Genomic DNA, 26,460 nt, shown 5'->3' with positions numbered 1-26,460 from the left:
CTTGTGTGAAAAGGGTGAGCGGAATTTGGTCCTAAATTTGTAAAGAGCATAGGGATATGAAAGGCCCTATACATTGTAAATGTAAACTGATGTTACTATTATGAATAATAGTAAATGCACCAGGCAGCTAAATGCATTATCGGGGCATTGTATTCTAACATACACATTCTTTTTTTTAATCTCTGCATTGTAATTTTATTGTACGGTAAGTGGCGTGCGTGTCCCAAAATCCATTCTTTTAATAGATTCAGTTGACCAACAAGTTAGTGGATTTTATTTTTGCAGCATGTAAAACACTTTCAATATATTGCATAATGACAGGTTTCAGAGTAGAAGCCGTGTTAGTCTGTATCCGCAAAAAGAAAAGGAGTACTTGTGGCACCTTAGAGACTAACACATTTATTTGAGCATAAGCTTTCGTGAGCTACAGCTCACTTCATCAGATGCATCCGATGAAGAGAGCTGTAGCTCACGAAAGCTTATGCTCAAATAAATTGGTTAGTCTCTAAGGTGCCACAAGTACTCCTTTTCTTTTTGCGAATACAGACTAACACGGCTGTTACTCTGAAATTAGTCTCTAAGGTGCCACAAGTCCTCCTTTTCTTTTTACTTTCAATCTAGTGGTCTTGAAAGTCCAGACAGCTCACATGTATACAAGACACAGGTAAAAGAATCGTTTTCTCTGAACTGTTCTAATTCCCAGATGGTTCTTTTTTGATAAATGTGGATTGTGCTGTGCATTTTCATGGTTCTAACCTCATCCCCTTTCAGGAATCTACCCTCCTCTAAAAAACTGGGGTAATTTATGGCGGGCGTTTATCCTTGGTAAGTTGTTTGTTATCTAAAGAATATGCTGAGCTTCAACAATTGCTGGCCCCAGCCTGCCCAGATAGAGTCTGGATGTAGTTTTCCTCTCTGAAGTCACAGTTTATTCAGCTCGCACAGTCTTTAAAGCATTAGCTGCAGGATTTGTTTAATGTTCTCCAGGATCTATTTTAATTATATGGAACTTTCAGAACAAACATCATGGGCTGAAATGCACAAATGAACATATTGTAGAGAACTGGAAACTGACAAATCCTTGTTTGCCTGTTTTAGGGATGAACTTTCAATGTTCTTTCCTCCATTCACCCCTATATATATATCTAGTGTGTGTGCACACGTGCAAATGGAATTGGCTAAGTAGTCGGATAAGGGGGGCGGTATTCCGGGAATGTGGGGGTGGCATTCTTTAGGGTAGCACGGAAGGATAGATCCAACAGTAAGGATGAAATTAACAAACAGAAAGAGTGGCTAGGGCACCAGCTTGGGATTCAGGAGACCTAGGTGCAATTCCCTGCACTACCACAGACTTCCTATGTGACTTTGGGCAAATAACCTAGTTTCTGTGTGCCTCAGTTTACCACCTGTAAACACCTGGGGGTGTCATGAAAGTAAATGCATTAAAGATTGTGAAGCACTCAGATACTATGGCAATGGGGCCATATACGTACCTAACATACATTGAAAATTTCAGTTGAATGTCAGGATAAACTTCCTGAGAGGGAGATGTATTAGGCTGTAAAATTGTCTCCCAAAGGACGTAGTCAAATCCCCAGCACTTGAGTGTTTAAAACTAGACCCATGAAAATGTGCTGTAGGGGATGTTGATTAGCGGGGAGGTGGGTTCATGGATGTTTTTTCCATCTCTTACTTCTGTCATTTTAAATGCACCCCCTCTGTTAGCTCCTGTTTTTTTGCCCCATGAGAGAGATTCTAGAGCACCCGCAGGTAGAAAACAGCATGTTACATAGTGGTGCCAACATGCTGTGGGCAGTTAAAGAGCATGACTCAGGCTGTGTGCATGTTCTGTGTTGCACACTCTGCTTTTAAATTTGTTCCTTTCTGGGTACGTCTACACTGGAATAAAAGCCCTGCCGCACAACTGTGGCTGGCTTGGGACAGCTGACTCAAGCCCGTGGGCCTTGGGCTGTGGGGCTCAAATTATCTGAGATTTCTGTGTGTACGCTTCATAATTTTGGAAGGTGCTTAGATACCATAGTCATGTGCTCCATGTGAGAGATTAAATAGACTGAGAGGTGAAAGTTTCCGTATCCCTTTACCAGTCTCGTAATCTATACAAACCCCCTGGAGTTACTCAATTTTTAATGACAGGTTTCAGAGGAACAGCCGTGTTAGTCTGTATTCGCAAAAAGAAAAGGAGTACTTGTGGCACCTTAGAGACTAACCAATTTATTTGAGCATGAGCTTTCGTGAGCTACAGCTCACTTCGATGAAGTGAGCTGTAGCTCACGAAAGCTCATGCTCAAATAAATTGGTTAGTCTCTAAGGTGCCACAAGTACTCCTTTTCAATTTTTAATGTTCATTTTATGTGTAGAACCCAGGGTACCAAGGTGTGTTAGCATTTCAGATGAAGACTATCTGGAGAACGTTTCCTCTCCCAATCTTCCCTATACATGCCACTTGCTTTGCTCATTTTTTTGATTGGATTGCTTTAGCTATTAGTTGACTGAACTGTACAGACTGTGTGTGTGCCATGCCTTGTCAGGATGCCTTTGCTTAATGTTGAGATAAGTATAACATCCAAGTTACATTTTTTTATGAGAAGTGTAATGTAAATTATTTTTCTTGACAGCTCACTAGAGCTGGACACCACACATTATGTCAAATTAGTTCCTCTTCCTCTTGTGATAACTTGAGGGGTGCATTTCAAAGGAACCAGATGTTTTAATCTTTCTTGGCTAGCTGGCTGCCAGACGTCTGGGACACAGAAGCTAACTGGAAATTGCATGGATGCTGACCTTGAGAGGGGCTTTTGCTTTTTGACTTTCTTTCTAACTCAGGATATCTGCCCTACATGTTATCATAGCATCATGGAAACTAGACAAAAAAAGACCTCTCGTATTAGGTCACCTAGACCACCCTGTCAGTGCGGGACACTTCCATTCTGCATATTCCCAAGAGCGTTAGCCCCTCTAGGTAGGAAAGATTGTCTGGTGAGTAGAGTGTTAGCCTGGGACCTGGGAGACCTGGCTTCAAGTTCCAGCTCTACTACTGGATTCCTGTGAGACCTTGGGTAAGTTACTTAGTCTCTCTCTTCTACTGATTTCAGTGGAAGTTAGGAGCCTAAATACCTTTGAGGATTTTGGCCTTAGTTCTCCATCTGTCACATGGGGATTATAGCACTTCCCTCCCTCAAAGGAATATCATGAGGATCAACCCATAAGACTGTGAGGTGCCCAGATACGATGGCGATGGGCGCCATCTACCCAAGTAGGCAGTCAATTTTAAATGATGAGGCTTTCCCCACTTCTCATGGGAGGCTATTGATCAATTACTGACGGCTTTCATAAGGTTCTTCTCCTGCTCAGGAGAAGGCTTATCACTCTTACTTCTTATAGATAGGATTTCCTAGGAGATCAGGTTACTGGGGGGTGGCCTGGATGCCAAGGCATTAACTGGGGAATGCTGGCTCTACTGTTCCTGCTTGTGCTCAGGAAAAAGGGGTCAGTGGTTTTCCACATTTCATTCAGATTGTTTACATGGAAATAGAATGGGGCAGGCTGGATCCTTATGCTCCATCTCAGAGATGGCTGCACTTCAGTGGGGTGGGAAAATATTCTTTCTTGTAGGCCATGAAGAGCTGGTCCAAAAACAGAAAACAAATTTTGTAAAAATGTATGTGAAATTTTACCCTCTTTTCCTTCATTTTTGTTTTAAATCTAACTTTCCTTACAGTCTGTAATGATCCATGATGCAATCTGGGACCCTTTGGGAGAAAAGACACTCTAGAGCAGGGGTGGTCAAACTTACTGACCCTCAGAGCCGCATAGGACAATCTTCAGAAGTTCGAGAGCCGGGGCGTGTCTGCCAGAGCTCAGGGTTTCAGCCCCGCTCCTGCTGAAGCCCTGAGCCCCAGCAGGTGCACCCTGCAGGACTGAAGCCCCGAGACCCTTCTCCCTGCTGGGCAGAAGTCAGGAGCAATGCATGGGGGAACATGTGGGGTCATGTGTATCCCCCACATGTTCCCCCATGGGATGGGGGATTTTTGCATTGGTTTGCTAGCACTGCTCGGTCACATGGTGCCACGGAGCCCCATTCCTGCACAGCAGCTGCTGGATCCGGCAAGCTGGGAGCTGCGGCCATGGGGTGAGGCAGCGGCAAACAGCTCAGAGCTGCGGAGAGAGCCGCTGCTTTTGCTGCTGCTCTCCCCACGGAGCTGAAGCAAAGGCCCCTCCCTGCAGCTCCCAGCTGTTTGTCGCTGCCTCTCCCTGCGGAGCTAACCCCTGGCAACTGCAGGGAGGGGCCGCTGAGGGTAAAGGGGGGCATGCCTGAGGGGGCATGACTGAAGCTGTTGGGGGGGTGGGGAGGCCGAACTTTTAAATTGTGCCCCCCCACTCTCAGCAGGCACCAGTTGTCTCTGGCAGAAGCCTCTAGCCCCCCCACCCCGCCGCGGGGCAGAAACTCCTAGCTCCCCCCTCCAGTCTCATAGGCGGAAAAGGGATGAGTGTGTGTGTGTGTGTGGGGGGCGGTCGGAGGGCTCTACGAGGCACACTTTAGCGGTAAAAGAGCCGCATGTGGCTCCCGATCCGAGGTTCAGCCACTGCTGCTATACAAAGACAGACCAAGATTTTCAAAAGTGAGTAGTGATTTTGGATGCCTCTATTTTCGGGTGCCCAACTTAGATTTGTTAAGGCAGGTTTCTCAAGCTTCATTGCACGGTGACCCCCTTCTGACAACAAGAATTAGGCTTCAGTCCCTGGGAAGAGGGACTGAAGCCTGAGCTGCTCTGCCCCGGGCAAGGGGGCCAAAGCCGAAACCTGAGCCCCGGCCTCCTAAGGGGCAAAGCCAAAGCTTGAGGGCATCAGCCCTGGGTGGGTTGGGGCTTTAACCTGAGCCCTGCCGGCCAGGGCTGAAGCCCTCAGGCTTCGCCTTCTGCCCTGGGCAGTGGAGCTCGGACTTTTGGCTTCGGCCCCAACAAGTCTAATGCCAGCCCTAGTGACCCCACTAAAACAGAGTCACGACCCACTTTGGGGTCCTGACCCACAGTTTGAGAACCGCTGTTTTAAAGGATCTGATATTCAGAGGGTGCTGAGCCCCTGTCCTTTGAAAATCAAGCCCATTTATGGCATCTCAAACTTGACACTACAGATTGTTAGTTACTTGTGACACTCTTGGCTGCAAGACACTATTTTTAATCCACCCTACATGCTTCCTGGACTTTCTGCCTGTTCCAGTCTTTGGCATTCCCCTGGCTTCTGTTCAGTTACCCCCCAGATAATGTGTTTCCTCTACTGCCTATGCTGAAGAGGAGTCTTGCCACTCCAGTTCTTTCCAGAAACTACTGTGCCAGCTTGTTGATATTTACAAGTTAGGGCTTTGGGTTTTTTAAATATCTGTTTCCTGACCTGATGAGACTCTACTAATAATGCTAGAAGGTAAGTGCTGATGCCTGGGCTGTCAAACATGAAAGGGTGGCCAGTAAATGCAGTTACGGTTCTCAGGCTCAGCAAAGACAGCAAGTCTAATACAGTGTAAAGGAAGGTGACTGGATTACTTCCTGATCCTTAAAAAGAAAAGGAGTACTTGTGGCACCTTAGAGACTAACCAATTTATTTGAGCATGAGCTTTCGTGAGCTACAGCTCACTTCATCAGATGTTTACCGTGGAAACTGCAGCAGACTTTATATACACACAGAGAATATGAAACAATACCTCCTCCCACCCCACTGTCCTGCTGGTAATAGCTTATCTAAAGTGATCAACAGGTGGGCCATTTCCAGCACAAATCCAGGTTTTCTCACCCTCCACCCCCCCACACAAATTCACTCTCCTGCTGGTGCTAGCCCATCCAAAGTGACAACTCTTTACATAATCAAGTCGGGCTATTTCCTGCATAGATCAAGGTTTTCTCACATCCCCCCACCCCCATACACACACAAACTCACTCTCCTGCTGGTAATAGCTCATCTAAACTGACCACTCTCCAGGTTTAAATCCAAGTTAAACCAGAACATCTGGGGGGGGGGGGTAGGAAAAAACAAGAGGAAACAGGCTACCTTGCATAATGACTTAGCCACTCCCAGTCTCTATTTAAGCCTAAATTAATAGTATCCAATTTGCAAATGAATTCCAATTCAGCATTTTCTCGCTGGAGTCTGGATTTGAAGTTTTTTTGTTTTAAGATAGTGACCTTCATGTCTGTGATTGCGTGACCAGAGAGATTGAAGTGTTCTCCGACTGGTTTATGAATGTTATAATTCTTGACATCTGATTTGTGTCCATTTATTCTTTTACGTAGAGACTGTCCAGTTTGACCAATGTACATGGCAGAGGGGCATTGCTGGCACATGATGGCATATATCACATTGGTGGATGTGCAGGTGAACGAGCCTCTGATAGTGTGGCTGATGTTATTAGGCCCTGTGATGGTGTCCCCTGAATAGATATGTGGGCACAATTGGCAACGGGCTTTGTTGCAAGGATAAGTTCCTGGGTTAGTGGTTCTGTTGTGTGGTATGTGGTTGTTGGTGAGTATTTGCTTCAGGTTGCGGGGCTGTCTGTAGGCAAGGACTGGCCTGTCTCCCAAGACTTGTGAGAGTGTTGGGTCATCCTTTAGGATAGGTTGTAGATCCTTAATAATGCGTTGGAGGGGTTTTAGTTGGGGGCTGAAGGTGACGGCTAGTGGCGTTCTGTTATTTTCTTTGTTAGGCCTGTCCTGTAGTAGGTAACTTCTGGGAACTCTTCTGGCTCTATCAATCTGTTTCTTTACTTCTGCAGGTGGGTATTGTAGTTGTAAGAAAGCTTGACAGAGATCTTGTAGGTGTTTGTCTCTGTCTGAGGGGTTGGAGCAAATGCGGTTGTATCGCAGAGCTTGGCTGTAGACGATGGATCGTGTGGTGTGGTCAGGGTGAAAGCTGGAGGCATGCAGGTAGGAATAGCGGTCAGTAGGTTTCCGGTATAGGGTGGTGTTTATGTGGCCATTGTTTATTAGCACTGTAGTGTCCAGGAAGTGGATCTCTTGTGTGGACTGGACCAGGCTGAGGTTGGTGGTGGGATGGAAATTGTTGAAATCATGGTGGAATTCCTCAAGGGCTTCTTTTCCATGGGTCCAGATGATGAAGATGTCATCAATATAGCGCAAGTAGAGTAGGGGCTTTAGGGGACGAGAGCTGAGGAAGCGTTGTTCTAAATCAGCCATAAAAATGTTGGCATACTGTGGGGCCATGCGGGTACCCATAGCAGTGCCGCTGATCTGAAGGTATACATTGTCCCCAAATGTGAAATAGTTATGGGTAAGGACAAAGTCACAAAGTTCAGCCACCAGGTTAGCCGTGACATTATCGGGGATAGTGTTCTTGACGGCTTGTAGTCCATCTTTGTGTGGAATGTTGGTGTAGAGGGCTTCTACATCCATAGTAGCCAGGATGGTGTTATCAGGAAGATCACCGATGGATTGAAGTTTCCTCAGGAAGTCAGTGGTGTCTCGAAGGTAGCTGGGAGTGCTGGTAGCGTAGGGCCTGAGGAGGGAGTCTACATAGCCAGACAATCCTGCTGTCAGGGTGCCAATGCCTGAGATGATGGGGCGCCCAGGATTTCCAGGTTTATGGATCTTGGGTAGTAGATAGAATATCCCAGGTCTGGGTTCCAGGGGTGTGTCTGTGCGGATTTGATCTTGTGCTTTTTCAGGAAGTTTCTTGAGCAAATGCTGTAGTTGCTTTTGGTAACTCTCAGTGGGATCATAGGGTAATGGCTTGTAGAAACTCGTGTTGGAGAGCTGCCGAGCAGCCTCTTGTTCATATTCCGACCTATTCATGATGACAACAGCACCTCCTTTGTCAGCCTTTTTGATTATGATGTCAGAGTTGTTTCTGAGGCTGTGGATGGCATTGCGTTCCGCATGGCTGAGGTTATGGGGCAAGTGATGCTGCTTTTCCACAATTTCAGCCCGTGCACGTCGGCGGAAGCACTCTATGTAGAAGTCCAGTCTGCTGTTTCGACCTTCAGGAGGAGTCCATCTAGAATCCCTCTTTCTGTAGTGTTGGCAGGGAGACCTCTGTGGATTAGTATGTTGTTCAGAGGTATTTTGGAAATATTCCTTGAGACGGAGACGTCGAAAATAGGATTCTAGGTCACCACAGAACTGTATCATGTTCGTGGGGGTGGAGGGGCAGAAGGAGAGGCCCCGAGATAGAACAGCTGCTTCTGCTGGGCTGAGAGTATAGTTGGACAGGTTAACAATATTGCTAGGTGGGGTGAGGGAACCATTGCTGTGGCCCCTTGTAGCATGTAGTAGTTTAGAAAGGTTAGTGTCTTTTTTCTTTTGTAGAGAAGCAAAGTGTGCTGCAGTTTCCACGGTAAACATCTGATGAAGTGAGCTGTAGCTCACGAAAGCTCATGCTCAAATAAATTGGTTAGTCTCTAAGGTGCCACAAGTACTCCTTTTCTTTTTGCGAATACAGACTAACACGGCTGTTCCTCTGAAATCTGATTCCTGATCCTTAGTTTTTGTAGCTGTGCAGGCTAAATAATGATAAGGGCAATCAGAGCTCCTGCTTCAAGGTGTCAGCTAATTACTTAGAGATCAGGAAGGACCTTCCCTCCACGTGCAGTGTTGCACACTTGGCCAGGTCCTTTTTCACACTTGTCTTTAAGGTGTTTTTAGCTGTCTAATAAAGTTATACCTTAATTTTCAGTGTCCTGTAGCTTTAAATCTCCAAGGACTCTGCTGTCTGCAGAAATGAAACCTCCATTTTGTGTTGATTTTAGTGTAGGGTGTCACAGAAGGAACACACATATTATACTTTCTCATGGAGACTTTACTTTTGTTTTCTTAACCCTAACATGTCTGGAAGACACATATGTTCTGTAGTTACATCGGCTGTTGGCCACTGCTGGAGACACCACCAGACTAAATGAACTGATGTTCTGACTCTGTGTGGCAAATGCTAATTTACTGTGTGACCAGATCCTCAGCTGGTGTAAATCTGGATAGCTCCACTGACATTGCTGATTTACAGCTGAGGACCTGGCCTTGTAATTGAGGGGAGAAAAATACCCTGCTCTTACTAAGACATCTGTGATCCAGAGCAAGAATTGTAGTGTCGTGCACTATTACGCTGGTTTGTAATTGTACAAAGGAACGGTTCATTATTTGCCTTAATTTCTCTTCAGTAGCATTTGAAAGAAAAGATAATATGCTAAGGTAAAGGATCAGAAGAGGGAATAGTGTTTATGTATCTCACAAGGGCTCAGTGTTAGTAAAGCACTTGGCAAAGAACAGTGCTATAGCACTGCAGGAGGTATAACATTGATTGCTTTTCATTTTGGGATGTTAAAAGAGTGTCTTGGAAAGACTTGTGTCACCTCCTAGATCTTCTCCTCCCACCTCATCTAAATATTTAGACCAAGCTAAAGAATTAACAATATTCATTATAAATCAAATGATGTCTTGCTAAGTTCACAGTGCCTTGCATTCCGATATTGAATCTGGCTGTCTAGGCATTCATAGCACACTCCTGATGGTGGTAAATGAGCATGTCTTTGGTCTGCTTACAGTATAATTAAATATAAGATGAAACTGTAGCAAAATGCAATAATTCAGTTTATTCCCAGCTGAAATAACCCATCCTAACGATTGTGTTGTTCTTGTTGTGCTTCTCTTGCAGTTCCCAAGAAGCTTCTGCATGAAACCCAGCCAAAACCAACCAGCTACCAAGGACTTCAGCAACCACATTTTCCACAGCAGCCAAGGGTGTATGATCCTAATGTTATAGGGGACGGCGTATTCTTTCCTGAAGCCTCGCCGGCCATTCTAGAGCGCGTTCTGCCAGGTAGCTAAGGCTGTAACAATATTTACAAAAACCTAACAGCAGTGATAACAATGATGAGTTCCCATTAATGGACACTAAATACCAGAATCTATACTCAGGCATTTGTGCAGTTCACAGGCCCCACCCATTTTGGAACAGTGGCAGAAATACAGTTTTGTCATTGCACAATTAGCTCATGACTTTGTGGCTTCTGAGTTCTCTGTACCGTTCCAGCAGTGAAGTACAGTAAGTGTCTGTCAGCACAGTACAATGATTACCATACAGCTTTGGAACATGAGCCTCCTCCACTGAAGTCAATGGCAAAGCTCACACTGGCTTCAGTGAGATTAGGGTTATGTTTTTACTCTGTATAGCATCTTTCATAAAATTCTGTGCCAAAATGCTTTACAGCCTTAATTGACATATTGCAAACATGAAAAAAGGCCAGAGAAAGTCAGAGGCAACATGTTTGAAATGGGATGCATACGTTGTAAAGATAAGGGGAGGTTGTTCCAAAGGCTGGGAGCTGCAAAGGAGAAGGCTCTTACACCATCGGTGGTGACATAGAGAAGGCCAGCTCTAGGCAAGGCATAGGGGAACATCTCTGAGGAAGGCATGGGGGAACGTGGGTGACTTTTTGCCAGATCCTGGAGTGAATGGCGAGCCAGTGGAGATGGATGAGGACAGTGTACAGCGGTGGATGGCCCTTCCATGATATGCTTTAGTTGCGATAGAATAGATCTCCTTTCCTCCTGCATAACCCCTATAGTCTTTTTCCTGCCCTTACTGGCTGATTGTACAATCCTACAGATTAGAAAACCAGTTCTGTGGCTTTATGGTGCTTGTTGCTGGAGTGTAGAGTGCTCAGACAGTCATTCATTTAGGAACTTGTTTGACTGCACTAAGGCTCCACTGGAGAAAACAAAGAGCGGAACTCCTCTCACAGTTCAAAGTAAAGAAGTTATTCTTCACTCTGCCTCCTAGAAAACACGCCTATTGTGCAATGTTTCCACAGGATAGCTAGAGCCCAGCAGGTCTCTGTCTCTGTCTCCCCTTGGGCCTTGCTTTGTTGATCTAGGATACAGCACATCCTACGGGGAAGCCCCAAAAGGGGGTGTAATTTGAAATCTTTGTCCTGCTGAGATCCAGAGAGGCTCGTCCCCATTATGCAGCTTTCTGAAAACACTGGGGAATCTGTGATGTGGGAGGGGCTGAAGAGGGAAGGAAAAGCAGGAGAGAAGGGAGCGGGGGCTTGTTGAGCTCACCAAAGATGGAGAGGAGCCATGATAAACTTGCAATGCTGCTCCGCATATAAATGACACGGCAATATCAGAACATGGGTCTTGAGTCGGTACTGCTGGCCTGCACTCACTTATCTGTTCCCTACTTAGGCTTAATTGACACGTCTTCTGTTTTCCATGGGACAACCCCAATTTTGACATTAAAGAGTTCTCAACTATTGCCTGGGATAGCGTGACTTCATATCATGACGTTGCATCATGGAATGATGATGCCTTGTGGCCGCAGGGAAACACCACCATGTGGAGATGCAGTTACTTTGCCTAAGAGGACACAGACTAAAAGGTGGCAGGCCTCCTCATTAGCCTTCCACCATGTACGCTGACACTGTTATGGCTTTTGGGACGCTCTGGGTGCAGAGAGTGGGATGTTTCCCTTTTGGAAATGAGTGGACCATATACACAGGATTAATCAATGATCTCTTCTCCATTTACGTTATGCACAATTGCTGCAGAGTATACAAAGGGGCAGAGATGGCTATTAATCAGCAGTAAAGCCTTGTCGCCACTGTACCTTGTAACCCTCTAACCAGATACTGGCGGGCTTATTTGTAAGCATAGGTTCCATCCACATGTTGACCCTCATCGTGGTCATCATTGGAGACTGACCCCTGAGTGCTAGTGTATGAGCCTCTACAGCTTGTGCGGAATTCCCTAGCTGGGAGCAGTATCAGAGTCATGTGCTCGGTGGGTTGGACACGGGTGGGGGAAGGCAGAACGCTCACCGAGCAGGGGGCATATCCATGCATTGCCGTGTTAAGACTCAGTAACAGTCCACAGTGGTTTGCCTTTGCCGTACACCTGCCGGTGGTGCCCTGATCACGGTGTGACAGCCTCTGCTACATGCTGCTGCTGTGTTTTAAAATAAGACCTGACATGTTGTGTAACAAAGCACGCAAGGGAGTAAGCCGTCAAAGCCTCATTCACTGTTTGTCTGTGAGAATCCTCTTTGTCTTTTAAATCCCTCCATAAAACCTACCTCTGCTGTGATTCCTGCAGCTCGCTGCCCTTTGGCATCGGCGAGGCAAATGGTGAGCTGAGACTTCAGTTTTTCTGCTAAACTCTCTTCGTTTTATTACCTCGCCCTCTCACCAGCTGCCACCCCATTGGTCAGTTTTCTCTTTCCGTTGACACCTGAATTGTAAATGCTCTGGGGCAGGGATTGCCTTCTTTGTTAGTTGTTTGCACAGCACCCAGAACAATGGGGCCCTGATCCTTGACTGGGCTTCCTAGATGCTACTGTAATAGAAATAAGATTAATAAATAATTAGAGTTATTTAGGGAGAGTCAAATTTTCCCATATCTCCTCCATTCAGTTCCCTGAAGATGGCTACTTTGGTAAGTCACAATCCCTTTAGAAACACCACCTTTAAAGCAAAACACTGTAAATTAACAGAGCCACAACCTGGGCTCCTTTTACATTTCCTTCTCCGACTTATTCAGCATCCCATTCAGCTCTGCTTTATTCCCCAAATATGTGGCACTTCCGGTTACTACCTTTCCTGCCATATCAATAATCTGGGGCTGGGAATGGCATTTTGAAGGCTCTACATTCCGAGAGTTACTAGGTTAAGGCCCAAATACCCTTCACAAGTGCTCAGACCTTGGGCTGAGGACAATTGACATGACAATAATAAGAATTACACTCCAGTAGAGCTTGTTATCTGTGATTGTCAAAGTGCCTTATAAAAGTTATCACAATATCTCATTGAGGTAGGCATTATTGCCATTTTACAGCTAGGGAAACTGAGGCACGGAGTGATTAAAGAACACTACATCCAAACGTGGGGGCCCAACATTAAGCACCTAGATAAATGGCCTGGATTTTGAAGGTGCTGAGCACCCATCGCTTCCTTTGGTTTCACATTAGGAGTTGAATGGGGAAGATCAAGGCATTTATTAAGATGCTTAAATGTGGATTTAGGGGGAGATTTTCAAAAGCGCCCTTTGTGCCACTGAATTTCCTATTGAAAATGTCCGCCTTTACCCCTCTGTGCCTTAGTTTGTTCATCTATAAAACTGTCTTTCAATGGGAATAGTGCTCCTAAATCTGAGGTCCTTTTTAAAATTTCCCCTTTGGTCCCTCTCTTCAGGCATCCATGTTTGAAAAGTTTTGCTTAAATGACTTGCCCAAGGTCACAGTCATTCAGTGGCAGGGTTGGAAACAGAACCCAAGTTTCCCAATGGCCAGTCTCCTACTCTAACAGCTAGACATCACCACAGCATCCAGCTCTAAGCAGAGGGGTTATTTTAACCGCTGTATTTGGCACTGGTGTGACTGCTGCCGAAATACTGTGTCCAGCTCCGGTGCCCACAATTCAAGAAGGATGTTGATAAATTGGAGAGGGTTCAGAGAAGAGCCAGGAGAATGATTAAAGGATGAGCAAACCTGCCTTATAAAGAGAATGTCAAAGAGCTCAATCTATTTAGCATGACAAAGAGAAGATTATTAAGGGGGTGACTTGATTATGCTCTGTAAGTAGCTACATGGGGATTGAATAATGGGCTCTTCAGTTCAGCAGAGAAAGGTCTAACACTATCCAATGGCTGGAAGTTGAAGCTAGACAAATTCAGATGGGAAAGAAGGCTTACATTTTTAACAGTGAGAGTAATTAACAGAAAGAAAAGGAGTACTTGTGGCACCTTAGAGACTAACCAATTTATTTGAGCATGAGCTTTCGTGAGCTACAGCTGAGCTGAGCTGTAGCTCACGAAAGCTCATGCTCAAATAAATTGGTTAGTCTCTAAGGTGCCACAAGTCCTCCTTTTCTTTTTGCGAATACAGACTAACACGGCTGTTCCTCTGAAACCGGTAATTAACAGTTGGAACAATTTACCAAGGGTCATGGTGGATTCTTCATCACTGACTATTTTTAAATCAAGATGGGATGTTTTTTCTAAAAGATCTGCTCTAGGAGTTTTTTGGGGGAGGTTCTATGGCCTGTGTTATACAGGATGTCAGACTAGATGAGCACTTCTGGTCTTGGACTCTGTGAATCTCTGAAGCCACACTAATAGGATGCAGCACCACACAGGCCTTTATCCACCTGAGCCATCACCCCTGCCGACATTTTAAATTAACTTATTTCCCCCTCACTCCCAAATCTTTGTCGCTGACCTCGGAGGGCCACACAGCTTCCAGGCAGGTACAGTACGAAGTGAACAATGTAACCGTTCACCTTGGGTGTGAGCGGTGCAAATGCAAACACAGAGAGACAGTGAACAAACGTGGACTTTCATGCGCTGCAGGCTGGAGTTGAAAGTGACTTTGCTCCCACAGCAGTAATAGTATTTCATGCACCAGAATTTGTCAGTTTCCTGAACTTAATACTAGCAGATAAGTGGAAGCCAGATGCAATTGCCAGCTACTGTGTACTGTTTGTTTGCAGCCTGTACCAGATACACAGGGACAGGAGTCTTAAAAGGTTTAACAGCCGTTGGCTTTTGCACACTCATAGGTGGATGATGGAGCACTCTCTATGGGCTGACTTTTTAATGTGTTTGAAACAATTAGTATTTTGCCATTGGTTGTGGTGTCTGCAGGCAGATCAAGGTACAGCCAGTTCTTAGCAGTGATCTGATAAGGTCTGAAAGGGTCTCTTTCAGCCTTCTGGAATTAGCTGCCTTCTCAGCTCCAGTCTTCAACAAATAAAATAAAATCATTAACCCATGTTCCCTCACCTCTCTGAACGGGAAATTATGTCTCAGTGAAACACAATGAAAGCATGCTTCTGAAGGAAGTCATAAACGCAGGCAAAGATCCGCCCTTCCCTTAATAAGGCTGGAGGGAAAGCAGTGCTGCTTGCCAGGTGTAGATCACTCTAGAATTACAGTGAGATGCAAGCGAGGTGTTGCCGACCCTGTCTGTGTCTTCCAAGCTCATGTGCTGAGTTATTACACCGTTAGTGGAACCCAGCATTGATAAAGGCTCTTTGATTTAAAAAAAAAAAAACAACCTGATTATATATTTGCTGTAAAACATCTGGGTGTGTCTAACGGGGGATGTGAAAGAGAAGGATATAGGGGAGAGGAGATGCTGCCTGGTAGCTAACACAGAAACTGCCTTGAATCCACCGTGTGCTCTCAGCCGAAGCTAACCGAGAAGGTCCAGCTGCCTAACTGCGGCAGATTTGGGTGGCATTGCCAGTGACTGGCTCCAGATTTCTGAATGCAGAAGCAGGTTCAATTGCTTTAGGGCAGGGCAATGCTGAAACTGACGTGCTTGTTCCCTCACTCAAAACAGAGAAGAAGAAAGGGAGGTCGGCTGCCTTTTACCCGCTAGACAACAGCCCCTTGCTGTTTCCAGTGGATGAGACACAGCGGCCAGTGGATAACAGCAGCATGGAGCCCGTGGGCGTTAGCACAGAGATGGCCTTGCTCAGCAACATCCTAGCAGCGTATTCCTTTATCACAGGTAGGTCTCTCACCTGCTTCGTCTCTGGGCTGCTGTAATGTCTTTTAAGACTCTCAGTGGGGCGCCCCAGCGTAAGTGAGGGCACAATCTGCCCCTTTGTATTTCTCTCAGAGGTTCATTTTCCCATTTGTCTCTCAGCAGGTTTTCCCTTGAAAGACCTGACCAGTGTAGCTCTAGAGAAGGGTTGACTGTATATAACAGGCTGTATTGTGTTCTGCCTTCCCTTGGACTTGCTCTCATCTGAAGTTAAATACAATGTAATCTTAGATACGGTATTATTTCTAATGTGCCTTTTTCCTTGAGATCAAAGGCTGGCTCATTAAGAAGGCAAGCTTGTCCTGTAATTTGGAAAATAAGCAGCACTAAGATCATTACCCTACTTAAGAGAATTTGGCTTATCTTCAGTGGAAGTGTGAAGATGAAGTTTCTGCTTAGTGTAATTATATATTTAAATCTAATGTAGGGAAAGATTTCCTCCGATCACAGCTTAGCTTTCATCCACATTTTTTCTTGTCATATGTCTTTCATGTAACACAGGAGCTTTCTTCCATTTACATTTATTTTAAAGAGTCACTCTCATCATGAAGCTCATCAGCCAGAATCACTGCGAGGGGGCAGCCAGGGGGTGGGCCCTCCCAAAGCAGAAAGCCTGCTAGAATGAGGGGCACAGTAGTGCAAGCTGTCCATAGCTCCTGTTTGTATCAGAGACCAGCACTGGTTGGTGCTACCCACAAAGTGGGTGGAGCCAGCCCCACAAAGCACAGGGTCAGGCTGGCCAGGAGATGTACTGATTCACCACTTTTGTTAGTCCAGCTTCTGCTGGGGGAGAGGGGGCTCCTCCAGAATTATAATTGGAATTGCAAAACTACTGTCCACAGACGGGAGCCCCCTCCCTCCAGCGTAACAGAGACAGGGCATACAGTTTGCTGGCCGTTCCCCGGGCAGGATTGAATCTTGACCCTTGTTGTTTTTTTTAAAAATGCATACCCGTCTTGCTAACAGCGTAATGCCCAATTTTAAAAAGACACATGCATGTGTGTAACTTTGCACATGGTGAATAAACCCATTGACTGCAATGAGGCTAAGACAAGGGAAGCACAGGGATAAATCTGGCAGAATCAGGGCCAAAATGATTAAAACACAAACAATTTTGAGCTTTCTTTTTTTCATGGCACAAAGCTTCGGTCACTTTTATTTCCCTTCGGTGTCATTCTCTGGGTCTCATGCACGAGCACAAGGCTGTTGTGTTTTGGTTCCCAGCACAAGGTTTGGAATTCTAGTTTTGGCAGATGTACCTAGATTTTGAGAACTTCTCTGTGTGTATATAATGTCTTCTGCAGTTTCCACGGTATGCATCCGATGAAGTGAGCTGTAGCTCACGAAAGCTCATGCTCAAATAAATTGGTTAGTGTCTAAGGTGCCACAAGTACTCCTTTTCTTTTTGCGAATACAGACTAACACGGCTGTTACTCTGAAACCTGATTTCTGTGTATAGTACTCCAGCCAGGGAGCAGGTGTCGGTGGCCGCTCTGTGTGGCTCCCGGAAGCAGCAGCATGTCCCCCCTCCGGCTCCTACGCGTAGGGGCAGACAGGAGGCCCCGCTCCACACACTGCCCCCACCCAAAGCACTGCCCCCACAGCTCCCATTGGTCGGGAACTATGGCTAATGAGAGCTGCAGGGGCAGCGCCTGCAGATGGGGCATCACGCAGCAGAGCCACCTGTCTGCGCCTCCGTGTAGGAGTGACATGCCACTGCTTCCGGGAACCACTTGAGGTAAGCACGGCCCGGAGCCTGAACCCCTGAGCCACCCTCACACCTCAACCTCCTGCCCCAGCCCTGATCCCCCTGTCGCCCTCCGAACCCCTCGGTCCTAGCCTGGAGTACCCTCCTGCACCCTAAACCCCTCATCCCCAGAGCCTGCACCTCCAGCTGGAGCCCTCACCCCCCATGTCCCAACCCCCTTCCCCAGCCCTGATCCCCCTCCCACCTTTAATCTCTCGGTCCTAGCCTGGAGCACCCTCCTGCACCCTAAACCCCTCATCCCTAGCCCCACCCCAGAACCCGCACCCGCAGCTGGAGTCCTCACCCCCCCAGCCCCGCACTCCACTGCCCCCTGCCTGGAGCCCCGTCCTGCACCCTGAACTCTTAATTTCTGGCCCTATAGCCTGCACCCAACCCCAATTTTGTGAGCATTCATGGCCTGCCATAGAATTTCCATACCCAGAAGTGGCCCTCGGGCCAAAAAATTTGCCCACCCCTGCTCTAAACCCAAACCTGTGAATGCTGGATCTTAGTCTGCCCAGAAGAATGTCCAGCATATCTTTGTGCGACTAAGGCTCTATCCCCATGAGTGCTACCCATGATTAGGGGACTGTTTTAACCTTTCTGCTAATGTGGATTAAATACAGTTTAACAGGTCAAACAGACATAGTTAGAAATATAATGGTAACATAATAAAGGTTTGTGTTTCTGTAGTGCCTCCCATTAAAAGCCCTGAAAGCATTTTTCAAGCATTAATGAATTTTCAATAGAGATGCACTCAAGCCACAAACTCTGGCCCTGAATCTGAATCCTTCTTCACCAGCCTTCCCACCCCCATTTCTGGCATTTTTTGGATTTGGGGTTTAGTTGATTATGGAGAAGTCACACATGAAATTTGCTCTGAGATCTAAAGTTTGCCCAAGTTTGCAGCTCAAATCTAGAATTTGGCCTGGAGCCGTCTCTAATCCTCACAACTTCCCTGTAAAGCAGGTTATTATTGATATTGTCATTTTATAGTTGGGGAAAAGTTAAAAGTGACTCACACAAGGACTTACAGTCAGTCAGGGAAAACTGGGACTAGAATCTAGGTCTTTTGACTATGCTAAAAGTACCATGGACTATGTTTCCTTTTTCCACAGTAAAACTCTGGCCTATATTTTTCTTGTGGGACACAATCTCTTTTGAGCTGGGATTCTGCGAGATTTAGGGCTGTTCTGTGCTGGTAACCTGGTTGAGCTAGCAATAAAGACACAAGGGCTATAGGTGACAATTTTTTTTAAACCATTCTCTTTTGGGGGCCTGTCCTGCAAGGTGATGTGCACCCTCAGTCCCCACTGAAGTCTATGGGAGTTATGGGCCCTCCGTGTTTCACAGCACCATGCTGCTGCACACCTGTCTGTCGTGCCTCCAAGCAGCAGACTAAAACAGGGCTGAAGCTTCATTTCCTGACTACAGCTACCTCCAGTCCCAGCTTGAGGAAAGCCATTCAGAAGCTGACTATACTGACCTGTGCAAGCATTTCCAGACCAAATCCATGGGAAGTGGGTGGGCAGCTGCAGATGGAGAGACTGCAAACACCTGCCACTAGCACCTGTTGGCATGTACCGTGTCATGCAGCAGGTGGGAAAGTTAGATGCAAATAGAAAGGGACATGTCCTGGCCATCCCCTGTATCTTTCTGCTTGAAGTCTGTGTGTAAAGATGCAATGTTCCTATTAATGGCAAAGGAGTGCAAAAAGCCAGTATAGCAGGTCACAGAACCACTTGTGGGAGTGTTTGCTTTCTTTATCAATCTGCTCATGGCCCTCCACACGATTAGTCAGGGTCCTTTGGAATTCCAGCCACAAAGGAATTTGTGTTTATTTGTTTCATGCGACCCCACAGAAGTTTTAACGTAATATTTCTATAGAAATTTGCAAAGAAAATAGAAGAATATCAATAGTTGGTGATTTTACTATTTAGGATCATCTGGTAAACTGGTCAGATTTAGGACTCGGTCCTTGACTTTAAAGATTGGTATGCAAGTAACTTTGCAGCAAGTCTTTGAAGAATTAGGTTCTTAGTTACATAATGTCTGTAGCTGCAAACTACAGAATTGTTATTTATTATGGAAAAACTCCTGCTGGCTTCACTGGGCTTCGGATCTATAATTGTGACCAAGAACATAGCAACAAACCTAAAATCATCCCTCTAGCTGTATAGTACTCAATTGGCTCTTGTCCCGTTTGTCCCTGAGTGCATCCTCTCTGGCCTAGAACTGAGCAGGCATGGAAACTGAGTGACCAACTTCCACCTAGAGGTGGGACGTCCCTGCAGATCAGGGTGGCAGGGCATTAGCAGCAGGGATGGTGCCTCTATTTACCCTGTAACTGTTCTGTGGGCAGAGGACCTCGATCTCCAGGATTTGTGCAGAAATTTTCTTTAAAAATATAAGGGGGAGGGACACCATAACTTCCCCATAAACAGCGACGTGCTGCCAATATGGTAACGAGTGGCTCCCAACAAAAAATCCTGGGGAGCTCAGACCAACTTCCCTCTGAAATTGCTGGTGCTAGAAATTAGACAGGGGGCTCCCTGCGAGTCCCCTCCATTACATCGCTGTCCTAACATGGGGAGTCCAACTGGCTGCTGTGCCTTAGAAGAGATGCAGTGAGCGACATTAATGAGGAGCTCCTCCTCCCCGCTGAGCTCTCTGAGGGCCTGATGCCATCACAGGAAATCAGCTGCAGCATTGCATAGATTAATTTTTATTTATTAAAACAACAAGAAGAAAATAAAGCACTATAATAGCAATAACAACCTTGGCCTGGGCCATTTCCTGGAGAATTAATGACCGTCTGGGCTGATGCTCCTAGCTGATCATTAGCCCACAGGAAATCGCCTCAATAATTGTTGTTTGCTTGGTTGCTTTTTAAAAAAATGTGTTTCTAATTTTGGCTGGTGTGGAGCCTCTAGAAAACTGTGTGCGTTCCAAAGACAGGGACCAGGGGGAGAGGGGAGGCATGCGCCTTTTGGCTACATACATTAAAAGAAGTGATTGAGCAGTCTTCAATCAACGACCTTTTCAGCTGCATGCCCAGCCCAGAGAGAGAGGCACCATAGAGGGGAAAAGCTAATAATTGCTAAGGAGATTGCATGGCACTCCAGGATGGGTCTTGATTAACGCAGAGGGGAAGAATGTAACTCACAGATGTCATCAAAAAATGAGGGAGGAATCTCTTACAGTGGATAATACTGTAAACTTGGACTTCTTCACACCACGAGGCATATGGAACAATCTACCAATGGATATATGCTGTGACTCAGCAAAGTGTTTAAGCATGTGCGTAAATCGCAAGGAGGACAATAGGATTTAAGCATGCACAAAAAGTAAAGGACATGTTTAAGTGGTTTGCTGAATCAGGACCCTGGGGTGGGGGTGGGGGGCAGTAAGCATTAAGTCTATTTAGAAAGGCCTTAAATGCAGACCATTGATACCCATCCTACGCATGATCTACACTGAGGGGAAGGATACTAGCCTGGATGTTAGGAGATCTGAGTTCAATTTCCTGCTCTGCTTGTGACTTCCTCTGTGACCTTGGGGAAATCACATAAGCCCGAATGCACAAAAGGAATTAGCTGTCTACATGTCAGTTTTGGCTCCACGGCAATGCATGAAACCCTGCTTAAGTTTTTAGGGTAGAAGTTCCTTGGGCACCTATGTTTCTGTTTCTGGGCACGCACGCTGCTTCCTCTCTCCGAGTGTCCGGGCACCTATCTCCTGCCTAAGCCCCAGAGCAATTCACAAACCAGGAAACACAGGCGTTCATCCGATCCTGTAGGGATGCTTAGAAGCTGCCTAGTGGATCGGGTCTCATGGAAAATCTGGGTTGGGGGTGCCCACCTTTTTTATAACTTTTAGCCCCATGGTTAGAGCACTTGCCCGGGAGGTGAGAGACCCTGCCTCAGTTCCCCTCTCTTTGCCAAAAGGGGAGAAGGGATCTGAACAGAAGTCTCCAGCATTCACATGTGTGCGTGTCTAAACACAGACCAGCAGGACAGTCTGATGTAGGGCTCCTTCAATCTCTCCTGCTGAAGGCTGTTTCACTGTGGATAAATAATGAAATCTATTGGATTAGGGGGACAAGATCCCAGGTGGGTGCCCTAACCACTGGCCTATAGGCTTATTCTTGTGTTCTTGCCCAATGACTATGTAAGTATTAATCCACAGTGGAATAGGAATAAGGATTTTGGTGCCTAACGTGCATTCAGGACCCAATGCCTCAGTTCCTCAACTCTCAACTAGGGTTAATTGCACTTCCCTACCTCACCGGGGTGTTGTGAGAATAAATATATTAAAGATTTTGAAGTGCTTAGTTACTACAGCAATGGGGGCTATCTAAGAGCCAGAAATAGTTTGTAATGAGAAAAGTAGAATATATTTTATTTAATTTTTAATGGGTTTTAGTATATGTGCTGGATTGACAATCCAGGAGACAGAAATCCACTATTTAGCCACATGGTGGGGTACAGCACAAGCAACAACTGTCTTGCCAGCATGCCTCAACTCTGCTTTGGAAGAACTCGGGGGGAGAGAGTGGGTTAGTCTTTGGTAGGGTTGCCAACTTCCTAATTGCACAAAGCCAAGCACCCTTGCCCCGCTCCTTCCCCAAGGCCCTGCCCCTGCTCTGAGGCCCCACTCCCCACTCTCTCCAGCTGCTCGCTCTCCCCCCACCTTCACTTACTTTCATTGGGCTGGGGCAGGGGGTTGGGATGTGTGCTCCAGGAGGGAATATGGGTGCGGGAGGGGGCTCAGGGCTGGGGCAGGTGTAGACAAGCTGCAAGCGTAGACAAGCCCTGTGTCCCTTGAGGCCTCGCTCTCTAAAGGTAGTTAGATGCCTAACTGCCACTGAAACCAGTTGGCACTCAGTCCCTGAATGCCTTTGAGGAGCTGGGTCTCAGGCCCTTCGGAACTGTTTCCCTGTGCTAATACGGTCCTTGCAGCCTGGTGACAGGCGTGCCAATTAGTGCCCAGTCTGATATTGTGCTTTGTGATCTGCCTACTGGAATCTGGACTGACACTACCAAGTCCTTTCACTAAACAGCCAACAGATGCTTACGGCACTCAGGCAGTCTGAACCTGAACTGTGCAGTGACCTTCTCCTGACCTGGCCCCAACTGCTTCCTGCCTGTCCTGCCTGCCTCTGCAAACATTCCCCCTCCTTTCCCTGTTGTAGGGGGAGTCCTTAAAGGGATAATGCCCCTTTTCTTCCTGCCAGCGGGTCAGAGGACCCCCTTCCCCCCCGCACTTGGAAACTTGCAGTGAGCACATCTATTTTTAAATGCATAGTTAGAGTTTGAAGTCCATTCTCCTTCCCGCATTCACACCCTGAAAACTGCTCTGAAAAAAAAACCCTTACACTTAACAGACTGAAAGTGCACAGGTGTGGCCATTCTCAGAGCAACATCTGTGATTCTGTATTCAATAAGAGGAATTCTGCTCAATGAAAGACCACAAAATATGACCCTCGATGAAGATTGTCAAGGATTGATCCGTATTGTTTGATTTGTAAAGCAAGTCACCCATGTCTAATGCCCTGGATAGTGCAGTTTCCTATTAATTATACTTTATTGAAAGTGACTGCTTCACACTTTCTTACATTTTAAGAGTTAGCCCATGTACTGTATCTGTCTAATTTACATTTTATGTGTTGTAAGGCAAGGATATTTGGCCAAACTCACCATTTTAGGTCAGTTGGTGCACGCGCTCACACACACTCACTCTCTCTCTCTCCGGCAGAGGGATAGGGTTTTTGTATTGTACAGTGCATAGCACAGTGGGGTCCTGGTTCATGACCAGTATGGCTCCTTGGTGTTACCACCATACAAATAATAATGCTAATAATATTTTTAAAAATGAATAGCGATTCGGGGTGCTTTCGTGTTCGACTGCCAAACTTGAAATGCCTGAAAAGAGGCCGGAGTTTCAGAAAGGCTGAAAACACACCCTCTGAAAGTTAGCCCCCCCCCCTTTAAGGTTTCTCAAGTTGGCCACCTAAAAATGGAGGCTCCCCAAATTATTAGTCACGTTTCAAAATCCAGAATCTTGGCCATTGATGATTTAGCTGTTTCAGAGCTATGTTGTTGGCGTAAATTGCCCCTTTGCTGTGCAAAAAGACACATGCTTTGGGAGGATGGCTGCTGTGTGACTGGGTTGGCTATATGAACTGATACATGCCAGGTCTGCAGGGTGACAGTTCAGTGAAGGAGTCCAGCTTGTGTCCAGCATTTATGAATGCTGATGGCATAACTAATATAGCTCATGAATACCAGCAGAGCCCAAAGATTCAATTACTGCATTGGTACTGAATGAAGGACTATCTGTTTAGAGTTGTGTGTCGTGTATAAAAAATTACTGGCTAACAAGCAATCTAATTTCAGTTCGCTCACTTGCTGCCCATGGTAGCTAGAACAGTGGAGAGAGTGAGTGTGGAAGAAAGAAGGAAACTGGCAAAAGGGAAAGAGAAATAATATGTTTTCAGTCCATTCCAGGCTCCACACTCTGCATTTTATGAATTGTGTCAAAAGAGTGAGCTATGGAACTGATGCAACAGGTATATTTTTTTAAAAATGAGCCTGTATGTGTATGTGAATTTAGTGCTCATACAAGTGAGGTTTGTCTAATCATATCAGCCAGGCATAGAAGAGGCAAACCATAAGCAATTCTGCCAGTGCAAATCAGTCCAGCTAACCCCTTCTCTTCCACTCCTCGGAGCCCTCCATGTGTTCACTTGAAAATGAAGTTTAGGGGTGAAGTTAATTTCTGCACAAAATAACAACCCACCTGGACCCTGCAATCCAAAAGGCAATTTCAAGGGAATATGGGATGGGATGGAGCAGTTTACTCAGGGACGTTCAAGTCAATGGCAGTTAGGCACCTAACTCCCTTAGGCCTCTTTGAAAATCCCAGTCCTAAAGAATCTCTAATCTCGTACCATTATTGTTTATTTGTATAGTGCCAGCAGCAGGGTCAGGTGCTTTGTAGGTAGGGATGAAGATGAAGGGTGAAATCCTGGCTCCATTTAAGTCGGTGGCAATTTTACTAGGATTTCACCCAAGCTCTCTGCTCCAAAGAGCAATCTAAATAGAGACCTGACAAACAAAGCAGGGTGCCAGAGCAGCAACAGACAGCTGTACAATTGAACAGTGAGACTCAGCACCCATTTTGTCAATTCCATGGATTGAAATGTCTTTGTTCTCGCATATCTGTTTCAGTAAGTTAGAACCCCAGGTTGGGTTCTCCTTAGAGAAATGTGGTGTTAAGAAGGGGCTTGAACAGGGAGGGAGTGGAAGCAGATGGACTGGTCAAGTAGTAGGGCCAGGTATATGGGGCAGCATGAAAGAAGGTCCAGAGATAGGAAAGGAGGAGGTACAAAGTGGGCACTTGGTCTGATAGCTTGTGCAGAGTGAAGGGGATCTGAACCTCTGAAGAAACTTGGGGCTGTTTAAACTTGTGCAGCTGCCCCGTGTGACCAAGTTATGTGATGCCTTGGTCCTCTGAAAATAATTTCTTTTCTCCTTGCAGAAAATCCTGAGCGTGCCGCTCTGTATTTCGTCTCTGGAGTATGCATCGGACTCATTTTGACCCTGCTGGCCTTGGTGCTGAAGGTGTCCTGCCGAACTGACTGCAAACGATCCCCGGGGAAAAAGCCGCCTCAGGAACCGGAGAGTGACAGCGAGAGCAGTGACAGCGAGGACGATTCGGACACCACTTCAGACCTGTCAGCCCGCAGGCACCGCAGGTTCGAAAGGACTTTGAACATGAATGTCTTCACCTCGGCCGAGGAGCTGGAGAGGGCTCAGAGGCTGGAAGAGCGGGAGCGCATCATCCGGGAGATTTGGATGAATGGGCAGCCGGACATACCGGGGACCAGAAGCCTGAACCGCTACTACTAAGTGTTGGGAAATCCCACAGTCCGGTACTGCAGCCTTGGTCTTCCTGGGCCTGCTAAAGAGAGAGAGGAAAGGAGTGTGACATTGGTGTCTCCCCTTTTCCTTTCAGAAGGGCTAACTGGAGCAGTGTGGATGGACAGCAATAAAGCTTTCACCTTCCCCTTTTCCCTGACATATTGCTACCGACACTAGGAAATCACCCCCCAGGATTTTCTCTCTGGAATCAGTCTGGTCACAGCAGAGGTGGATGCCAGCTTCTCCTCTTGGTGTAGTTCAGCAGTGGGTGGGAGGCACACTACGGTACAAATGCTGCTCTCATGCTTGCCAGGGAAACCATCAGTGTTCTGCTTTCCCCAAAGATTTCAGGAGAATCGAAAGCAAACTGAGACTCTGGGTCCGCTAAAGGAAAGATAACATGGGGAGGGAGGCACAAGTGCATGATGAGTGACTATCTTGTGACTTTGGAAGCCATGAGATTAATCTAGTTAAAAAAAGTGACTTTATAAGATGTGGGGATTCTTATGCCATGAAATCGTCTTGGTGCTTGGACGTTCAACAGTGTGTCCTGTTATTTAAGATGGTGTTTTAATCTTGCTTTTCAGTGGCAGCATTTTTTTACTGACACCTCAGGGATAAAATCCTTTTTTTTTTAGTATGTTTCCCCATCTCCTTACTCACAAACCAACCTGCTCCCAACAATGAAATTATGGTATTATAGGAGATGTGTCAGTGATGGGTGAAATGTTAAACAGCCTCAAAGAGGTTGAAAGGGGGTTTGTTTGTTTTGAGTTGAGATATCTAGATATATATTTGAAGAGGCTGCACAGCAATGTGCCTTATTCTTTTCTGTTGTTAAACTACAGGTTTCCATGGATAGTGATGCACAATGTTTTATATATTTTATTAAAAAAATAAAAGAAAAGGTTTGTATTTACCAGAGGAAAATGGGGGGATGGAATGGGCCAAATATGCCAGCAGGATGGGAAATAAATGCAAAATAAACTCTGCTTTGTTTATATCTATTTTAAGTTGCATCCTTGCTCTTGGCTCACGCTTCGCTGCAGTAAGATACTTTGGAAGAGCAACGAGCTTTTGCAGCCACTCAAAGCTGACACAAGCGTCTAAGGCAGTGGTGGGCAACCTGTGGCCCGTGGGCTGCAAGTTGCCCACCACTGGTCTAAGGGTACGTCTCGACTGCAAAAGAAAGTGTGTTCTTAACTCAGGTTAGTCAACGCAGCAGAT

At 46.1% G+C, this 26,460-nt stretch overlaps 1 protein-coding gene across 5 annotated transcripts in view; it reads left to right on the top strand.

Annotated features, from left to right (window-relative positions):
• The window catches only part of EVA1A (eva-1 homolog A, regulator of programmed cell death), a 312,742-nt gene extending 286,502 nt beyond the window's left edge, over positions 1 to 26,240 (top strand). For 4 of the 5 annotated variants that reach the window (XM_075126379.1, XM_075126380.1, XM_048845669.2 and 1 more), the window contains 3 exons: positions 9,670 to 9,834; positions 15,355 to 15,525; positions 24,851 to 26,240. In XM_075126379.1, coding sequence (XP_074982480.1) covers positions 9,670 to 9,834; positions 15,355 to 15,525; positions 24,851 to 25,221 — 707 coding nt within the window. In that variant the 3' untranslated portion in view covers positions 25,222 to 26,240. Of the gene's footprint in view, positions 1 to 645; positions 665 to 9,669; positions 9,835 to 15,354; positions 15,526 to 24,850 lie in introns of those variants that run through there. The other variant, XM_075126382.1, reaches the window with a different exon arrangement.
• Positions 26,241 to 26,460: the final 220 nt, after the last annotated feature.

This window comes from Caretta caretta, chromosome 3 (genome assembly GCF_965140235.1).
Source record: "Caretta caretta isolate rCarCar2 chromosome 3, rCarCar1.hap1, whole genome shotgun sequence".
Lineage (NCBI taxonomy): Eukaryota > Metazoa > Chordata > Testudines > Cheloniidae > Caretta > Caretta caretta.
Note: the sequence above shows the minus strand (reverse complement) of the source record. Positions and strands in the feature narration are given on the sequence as shown.